Below are 8,781 nucleotides of genomic sequence, written 5' to 3' on the forward strand. Positions count from 1 at the left end.
TATCGTGGTGATTTGGCATTATTACCTCAGGATGTAAATTAATTTTCAATAATTCAATGATCGGAGTCAGCTTATACCGCAGTTACCACATGTAGTATGCAGAAAACACAGAATCTGGCATTAGCAATAAAATGCAGAATGTCATGGAATATGGGTGTAAATTAATGTTTGAATGTACAATTAATCACATTAAAATTGTGATATGTCCTAGTGTGATAAACTAAAAAAAAGTCTGATTTAATTGAATAAATAAATAATCTGCAAGTGATGTGTGCTTCAAAATGAATGTGTAGAGACGTCCACTCATACACTGAAAACACCTCATCATGATCATCACGTGCGCTCATGTGTGTGAAATGACAGAGACAGAGAGCACTCTGAAGTGTGCAGCACATACAGACTATGTATTTATTAAATTAAATCAAAGCTTTATGGGGATTAATAATTAATAATAAACACCAAAATAAAAGCTCAATTTAAATGGACGCATGTGTTTTTGCTTAAATGTTACACTTCTTGGATTCATGAAATGTCCTTGAAATTTGTGGGACCCCTGATGAATCTTTGGTTAGAATTTCACTTAGGGACACTCATTTTCTTCCAGGTGGGTCTGTCTAATGCAGAGCTTTAATTGAGAAAAGTATCTCAGGTGTCAGGCACAGACTTCCCCTTTGCACAAAGCGAGATCCATAAATAAATTATTTACTCAGTCTGATTCGTGTTTTGGAGGTTGTATTTTTGCTGTAAAATTACATTTTACTCCACTGATGGTTAGGTTTAGGGTTGGGATTTGGGTTAGGATGTAGAGTTTATAAAACATGCATTTTTGTTGACTGTATTACATCATTTACACTAAAAAACTACTCGCTTTTGGTCCCAATCTGTAGACAAACTGGAGCTCACACATGCCACACAGTTAACAACAAATTCAGCTTCGGCCAATGGGGCCAGTGAATAGAATTTCGGTAAACACAGACGGATTTCAGCAAAACAACTTTCGACCTACTGTTGCATCCAGCATCTAGTGGAAACCCTTCTTTGAAGAGAGGAAGCATGTTTTTTATTTTTTTAGAGGAAAATGCTTAACAAGCACATATGTTGGTGTTTGGATGTTTTACTCAGAGCAACTCTTGGAAAGTATTTTCATGTGACTGGCCAAATAATTGTGAACCTTAGAGATAACTTTCTTAGGGTGGGGTGAACAAAAGAACAAGCCTTTTAGCAAGCATTTAAAGTTCACTCATAGGTTAATGAGTGTTTTTGTAATGTCAACCTGCCTTTCGCTTCGTCTTAATCTCCTACAGAACAACAATCACAATATATAATTTTATTTTGGCATTTTACGTTTATGCAAAGTCCATTAAAACCAAATAAATTTTATTCCCTACTATATCACATCTACCTAATAAATATATTACTTTATATATAAAAGCAAACAGAAGATACTATTCATGGAAACAACGACTTGAATACACCTCTTTAGAATTCAGTATTTTTGTTGGGCCATAAAATAAAAAAATATTGAAAGAAAAATAATTAAAAAAACTTTACGAAGAAATTTGCATAATATTTCATTATTATATTATTGCTTAATATTTTAATATGCTTTTATTTTTGTGGGCCAAAAAATTTCAAAGTGGTAGAACAGTAAACAAAAAAAAAAAAAAAAAAAAAGAATCATAAAAAAATCATTAAAAGGCTGAAATACTTACATTTTTTTTTTTTTTTTTTTTTTTTTTTTAGTTTGGAATAATCATTTTTTCTTTTAAGAGATAGTTTACCCAAAAATGAAAATTCTCTCATCACAATGGAAACCAGCCATTAACCTGCCACACACACACACACACAATGGCTCACAAATAAATTCAGAAAAAAAAGAAAAAAAAAAAACGCATATCCAACGGCAAAAAAGCTCAAAAGCTTTTGATTCATAAGCTTGTTTGAGACAGCCCTTGGGACATAATCACTGAAATTGAGTATATTTTCAAGGCACCGCCACATTTTCCATAAAATTATTGTTCAGTGTGTGAAATTATCCTCCTGACAGCCCGTTTTATCAGCCAGGCTGCATATATGTTCGCCTTCACAAAGACTGAGGGCATTTAATGCTTCAAACTCCTTTCGTTAGATGAGGACAGGTCACACTATCAGATGTGAAGGAGCAGAACTCAGACAGTCACACTGAAGTGGTCGCGCGCCACTGTGCGCTCGCTCGGTCACTTCGTATAGAGGCAGCGCGGCACGCCCAGAGAGACGCACAGGGCACGAACACACAAAGGGAGGAACTGATGGAGCAGATACATGACTGACTGTCCGGTGCTTTCTAAACCTGGAGGCATACGGAAAAGTGAAGCTCACACGCTGTGTGAGATGACCGTGAAACTGGAGTTACCGCGCGCTCTGCCATGCTGAGCATCTCATTCACAATCCTGCTGGCGCTCACCGCACCTGCCCGCTGCTCCCACAGCTGGAGCGACGAAGATCTCCTGCTTCCACCCATCAACTCCTCCGGCAGATTCCTGGCCAGCCTGGAGGTGGATGTGGGCTACTCGAAGAGGTCCGTGGAGGAGCCCGAAGCCTCGTCGCAGTGCAATGTGAGCGTGGAGAGTCTCCCCACCAAACTCGTGGCGCGCTGGGACAGCAACTTCGGCTTCCAGTGCGACGTCCTCCTCTACAGCACCAACAACCATGGCAAGGCCTTCTTCTCCGCCGCCTTCAACCGCGCGATCTCCCCGGTGTACATCGAGCACCTGGGCGTCACGGGCGGCCAGCAAGAGTTCCGACTGTGCGTCGGATGCGGACTGTCCAGATACAGGAGATTCAGGCGAGGCAGGTCAGAAGGTCAACAGATGGGCGACTCCGTCCATTTCTGCTGTCTGGATTTCGCTCTGGATGAGCTGAAGGGGGACAGGAGCTGGAGACTCAACCGCAAACCCATCGAGTCAACTCTCGTGGCTTGTTTCATGACTTTAGTCATAATAATATGGAGCGTCGCTGCCCTCATATGGCCGGTTCCCATTATCGCGGGATTTTTGCCCAACGGAATGGAGCAGAGAAGGCCTAGGTAATAGAATAGAATAGAATAGAATAGAACAAATGAACCCTGTTCAATGACTTGCCAACTTGAACATCTTATGCTTAGTTCCATTACTGTTACATTGGCAAAACATGTAACACATTTGCTTAAATAGTGCTATTCTTGTGTTTAAAATAGCTATAACATTTCTGGATGGAATGAGATATTTTATCAGGTTCGATGTGTTAGTAACACTTTAAAGTACGGTTCTATTTCTTAACATTAGTGAACAACATTAGTTAACATGAACTAACAATGAGCAATACTTTTACAGCATTTATTAATCTTTGTTGATGTTAATTTCAACATAATACATTTTTTAAAATCAAAAGTTGTATTTATTAACATAAGTTAATGCACAATGAACTAACAATGAACAATATGTATTTTATTGACTAACATTAACAAAGATTAATACATTCTGTAAAAATATATATTGTTCATTGTTAGTTCATGATACCTAAAGCATTAACTAATGTTAAGAAATGGAACCTTATTGTAAAGTGTTACCGATGTGTTTTTATAAACCGATTGAAATAGGATGTACACATTATGTGAAATTCAGTGTCATTTCAAATGTTTGTAATGTTTTTACCTTGAGATTTCGGACTATCTTCTAGTGTTTATAGCCTTAAAAATGGAGAACATGTCTCAGGAAAAAAGCTCTTTTAGAATGTGTAAAGACATTTAGCAGATTTTTGACTCTTATTTAGTTGATTGAGAAAACAGATGCAGCGATATTGGTATTGTCACAGGTTTTTCAAATGTTTGAGGGCCGATTTTTGTGTTTGTATTTGTATGAGCTAATTATAATAAAACGTGTTTAGAAATGTTTTACATGTGCAAAGTTAATTATAACTCTGGTTTGAACAACAACGTAACCAGCGTTGGGTGTAATCTGATTACAAAGTCATTAGTTATTGTAATCTAATTACCTTTTCATTAAAAAAGAAAAAAGTAGAAAAAAAGTCATTTTAAATCCTTGTAGTCATATTTCAGTTACTGACTACGCATTACTTGGGTAACACATATTTCTCAAATAATATTTTTTATTCACTAAACATATAAAACATGTGTAGGCAATGTCTGTTTGAGATTTTGTGACGCTGAAGGGACAACAACAATGAACAAGGAGGAAATAGAGACATTATTTGAATTCACTGAGTGTTATATGGGATGAATATAGTATCAAAATTATCCACAAATGCCTAAACATCTATTAATTCAATAAATGTCACACTTGCATCTTACTTTCCACACACAAATACCTTTCAAATTGTGTCTGTGAAATTCCGAATTAAATGAATGTGCACCTATTTGTACAAATAGAGACATATTTGTGAATACAAATGTTCCCTTTTGTATAAATGTAACACAATTTGCATGTCTAACAAAAGGAAGATGTTCCAAATTAAACACAAAATGGCTTTGTGAAGCACTGAACGTGCATTTGTGGATCAAGTGACACATGTGCATTCATTGACATGTTTTTGTTTCTATTCTGTTTTATTTATTTTAAGTTTGATACTTTTGTTTCACTGTTTTTACAATGGCCGACCCACACACAAAAAACTACCAATGAATAAGTCCTAAATTCATTCATAAGTGTGGGCACATCTACCCACCAATTTGGGAAAAATTCACAAATGCTTGTTATTAGCCTTAAACAAATGTATTTTAACTTGTATCTGTGTAATTTATTATTAAATGAATGTGCCAATATGTACAAATAAAGACATATTTGTGAAAATAAATGTTCCTTTTTGTACAAATAAATCACAGTTTGTGTATGCAACCAAATGAAGATATTCCAAATGAAACACAAAATGGTCTTGTGAAGTCTTGAATGTGCATTTGTGGATCAAGTGACACGCATGCATTCACTGATGCCTTTTTGTGTTTTCTGTTTCATTCGTTGGAATTTTGAGACTTCCTCTCCGTTGGTTTTGCCTTGCATGGTCCATGCGTAACTTTGTGTAATAAAAGCAGCTACAACTAGATGGCGGTCTCATTTTACAGATGTACCATCAGACGGAGCATGGTTAATTCACAAGGTCACTCGGCATGCACAGTTTACAAGCGTCACTTCAAACAAACAGCGTCTGAGATCAGCAGAAAGAATCAAAGGTTTGTCTCAAATTTTCTCATCTACAACCAAGGATAATGTCCTGCCACATTGTAAAAGGCGAAAAAGCCCATATTAGAGTGTAAGTCCTGGTGACAATACGTTTGTGTGACATGTCAGTAGTAGGGTTGCCACTTTTGAGTGTGGGTTGGGGGGGGGGATCATGGCCCCTAACCACATCCTCCACAGTTTTGGCAATAAATGCGTTGTTATTATGCATTATTAATAAAAATTGTATACCCTTTCTTATATGCTGAAATTAGAACTTTCCTGACCCATGACTTATAAAAAAAAAAATTTAAAAATACATCTTTTATATGTTAAAAATATATTTATTTTTATCTTTTCAATTATTTGTCTCATTTATCTCATTTATGTATACATTTTGGTTGGTTTATACATATTTTTTTTTCTTCCTTCACCTGTACTTGTCTTTACGAATCAGTGATTGTATTCATACATTGTTTGATCTTATTGAACATTTATATAGCAAAAAATCCACAGTTTTAGCACCATTTGTGGATTTTTCGGACAGTCCTTTACACACCATAGGCACATTTTCCAACTTATATCAAGGTTAAATTAGCGATCTGGAATGATTTCACCTTGACGCCTTCTGACCATCTTAAATACGGGACAAATCGCGTCCCGTATTGATTTGATATGGGACGCATAATTTTATCTTTAAATACAGGATGGGTGGTAACCCTAGTCATTAGCTTTCTAGCTAATAGGATTCCAACACCTGGCTCACTGTGTCGTTGTTCCAGGTCAACGTTAGAGTCTGCTACTTCAATCTTAACTAAGTTTCTAGACTGAAATTCCTGTCTACGCATTGGGAAATATCTGTTTGTTGTTGTATCCACACTGCAAAAAAAAAAAAAACAACAACTTTGTAACCAAATTGTTAACTTAGTTTAAAATTTTAAGTCAAGTGGACACATTTTTTAGCTAAATGTTGAGTTTACATATTAAACCAAGTTAACTGAATGTTTACTACTATTTTGTCGAATGAATATAAACAAGTTGAGATTACTTAATATTTCGATTTCTTCATTCGAGCGATTAACTTCACGTCATTGCGCATGCGCAATATGCCGTTGCTGTAATATGCACAGGGTTTACCGCTTCAGCCACATTGTCAAAGGGAATGGATGTAGCCTTGTCAAGGTAAGCGTTCTTTTCTAACTATCTTTAATATAGAAAATAAGCTAAATAAATTACACAGTTTAAATAAAATGTTATGCTCCTAAAAGAATATGTCATACTAAACCACGTGTTGAAAGAAGTGAGCCCGCTAGTTAGCGAGGTTCGTATTTCAGTCACCCAACTAGAATTTGAAAGCTATGTATCAAAATGTATGGTTAGAAATATGGTTCAAATGTTTATGTTGGTTAAACAGTATACAATTAACAGTATTTATATAGTATCATTTTTATTTTGTGTGTGTGTTTTTATTTTTTATTTTTTTTATTTTTTCAAATACCATCATACCGGTGCATATATGAAACAATTGTTGCATCTATTCAATGGCCAACAAAGTTTATGATGACATTGTTCGCCATGAAGAAACATGCATGAATGAGAAAATAAAGTGCAGGACGTGCTTTATGTTAAAAGGAGCTACTAAGCACAATAAGCAGCAAAAAAGAACTGTCTGAAATGAGAACAAACAGTTGGGAGAAAATCAAATGCGTATTAGTATACTGGATCTGTGCATTAGGTCTTAAAGGTGCAATATGTAACATTTTTCCATGTAATATTCACCTTTTTTTTTTTTTGCCAATGTGTGAACGGCTTGTAACGCAACTTAAAAAATTAGCCCTTCCCGGACTTCCTAGGTTGCCTATTAAAACCTGTAGACTGATTTTCACTCGAAGGGAGCGGGTCGGTTTTGCCGGGGAAATCCAAAGGATGTGACGTTTATGCGCACTCCCGAGAGCCTTGCCTCAGACAGTAGCTTCACTTCCACTATTCAACAGCATCAACAGACAGTCTGCAACACTAAGTAATGTTATCTTAGAGATGGAATCCAGCAAACGTCAAGCTCCAGCACAACACCAACTCCTACACAAACTCTGAGTAAACCAAAAAAAAAACAAAAAAAAAACAAACAAACATTAATCTACCGAATCCCCTCTGGCTAAGCGGGAACGTGATCGTGGTCGAGCAAAACTAGAGTGAACATCGGCAGGGTATTTGATTTCTGGAGGGACCTTCGTTCGGTTTTGGGGATCAAAACCAACCCTGAATTGGTGTTCTTCTTATTGGACAGGTAAGCTTACATAACTGTAAAGCATGTGAAATATAGTGCCATAAGGATTGATCTGTGTAATTTTAGCTAACTTGATCTTGCCTGCTAACGCTGACGAATTGCAAGCTACCTTGCTTCGTAACTTTCAAATTATTTCAACGATCTTCTCTTTATACTACAAGTCAGGTTAATGTCAATGTTATTGTAATTATTCTGTAATTATTCGGCAAGGTAAACTACAATAACACATGAAATGAATGCTAGACAATGTTCATGACAATGCAAAAGCTCCATTCATTAGTGTAACGTAACTTGGTTATACAGAAAATATATACATTCTATTATTATAAAACAATAGCGCATCGATATATCAAAATGACAGTTGTGATGGAATCACATCAGTACTGAATTGTGTCAACATATTTATAATGTACAGTCTATTTTATAAACAGCTACTGTCATCATCCACCAAATTTAGCTAACAGCTATTGATAAAGCTGGCTAGCTAGCTAACACCGACATCGTATAAATGCAGTCAATGTATCATGCAAAGAAAAGTGATTACTTCAAACTACAGTCTCGCATAGTCAGACCTATATCCACACTTTGTTTTAGCCCTATTCCAGCACTGGAGAGTCAAATATAATATACAGTCTCAAAGTTTGTCGTAAAACAGTCATAACTGTGTAATTTTAATTATGCTAGCTCATCTGTCAGCATCATGTCGGTGAATCACGTTCAGCCTCTTTGTACATTATGTCATTGTTTTGGTCGATGCTCGCTCGCGTCCCTATGGAGTGTGTGCACGAGCATGAGCAACAGGTAGCTGGCTGCAGTTCACTTAACGGCCACAGGTGTCATTAATAACATGGGTTTCTGAATCTTACATACCGCACCTTTAAAGTGACAGCAGCCTCAAACCTGCTGATGTCTATGCCGTTAATGTTAAAAAAGGCAAAGAGAACACACACGGCTCTTGACTGAATATCTTTAGTAGCTTTAATAAGAATCAATTTATTTTGTATAGTGAAGATTATGCAGTATTTTATTTTAAAATGATTTAATTTCTGTATTATTTCTTACTTCAATGCTACTGTTAAATAGAGCTACTGTATCAGAAAAAATTAAAGTACTGTTTATTTCATTTGTATATTTCTTATACTGTGTTTGTCCTATTGTTTGTTATTTGCATTTTATTATTTTTAATAGTGAAGATAAAATAAAATAACAAAAATAACTATCATGAAATATATTATCGTGAAATAAAATGACTCATATCGTGAATATTTAGTCATATGACCCACCCCAGCCTTCAATATATATTAC

The 8,781-nt window shown here is 35.9% G+C and overlaps 1 protein-coding gene across 1 annotated transcript; it reads left to right on the forward strand.

The window, feature by feature from the left end:
* The first annotated feature begins 1,748 nt into the window (after positions 1–1,748).
* On the forward strand, positions 1,749–4,801 carry LOC127452648 (transmembrane protein 158). Its single transcript, XM_051718284.1, has one exon. The coding sequence runs from the start codon at positions 2,406–2,408 to the stop codon at positions 3,066–3,068; it is 663 nt and encodes a 220-aa protein (XP_051574244.1). The 5' UTR covers positions 1,749–2,405; the 3' UTR covers positions 3,069–4,801.
* The last annotated feature ends 3,980 nt before the right edge of the window (positions 4,802–8,781 follow it).

The sequence above is a fragment of the Myxocyprinus asiaticus genome, chromosome 15 (assembly GCF_019703515.2).
Source record: "Myxocyprinus asiaticus isolate MX2 ecotype Aquarium Trade chromosome 15, UBuf_Myxa_2, whole genome shotgun sequence".
NCBI classification, from domain to species: domain Eukaryota; kingdom Metazoa; phylum Chordata; class Actinopteri; order Cypriniformes; family Catostomidae; genus Myxocyprinus; species Myxocyprinus asiaticus.

Bases quoted from the DNA above. Each gene is read 5' to 3' on its own strand.
- LOC127452648 (XM_051718284.1), top strand. From the start codon at position 2,406: ATGCTGAGCATCTCATTCACAATCCTGCTGGCGCTCACCGCACCTGCC.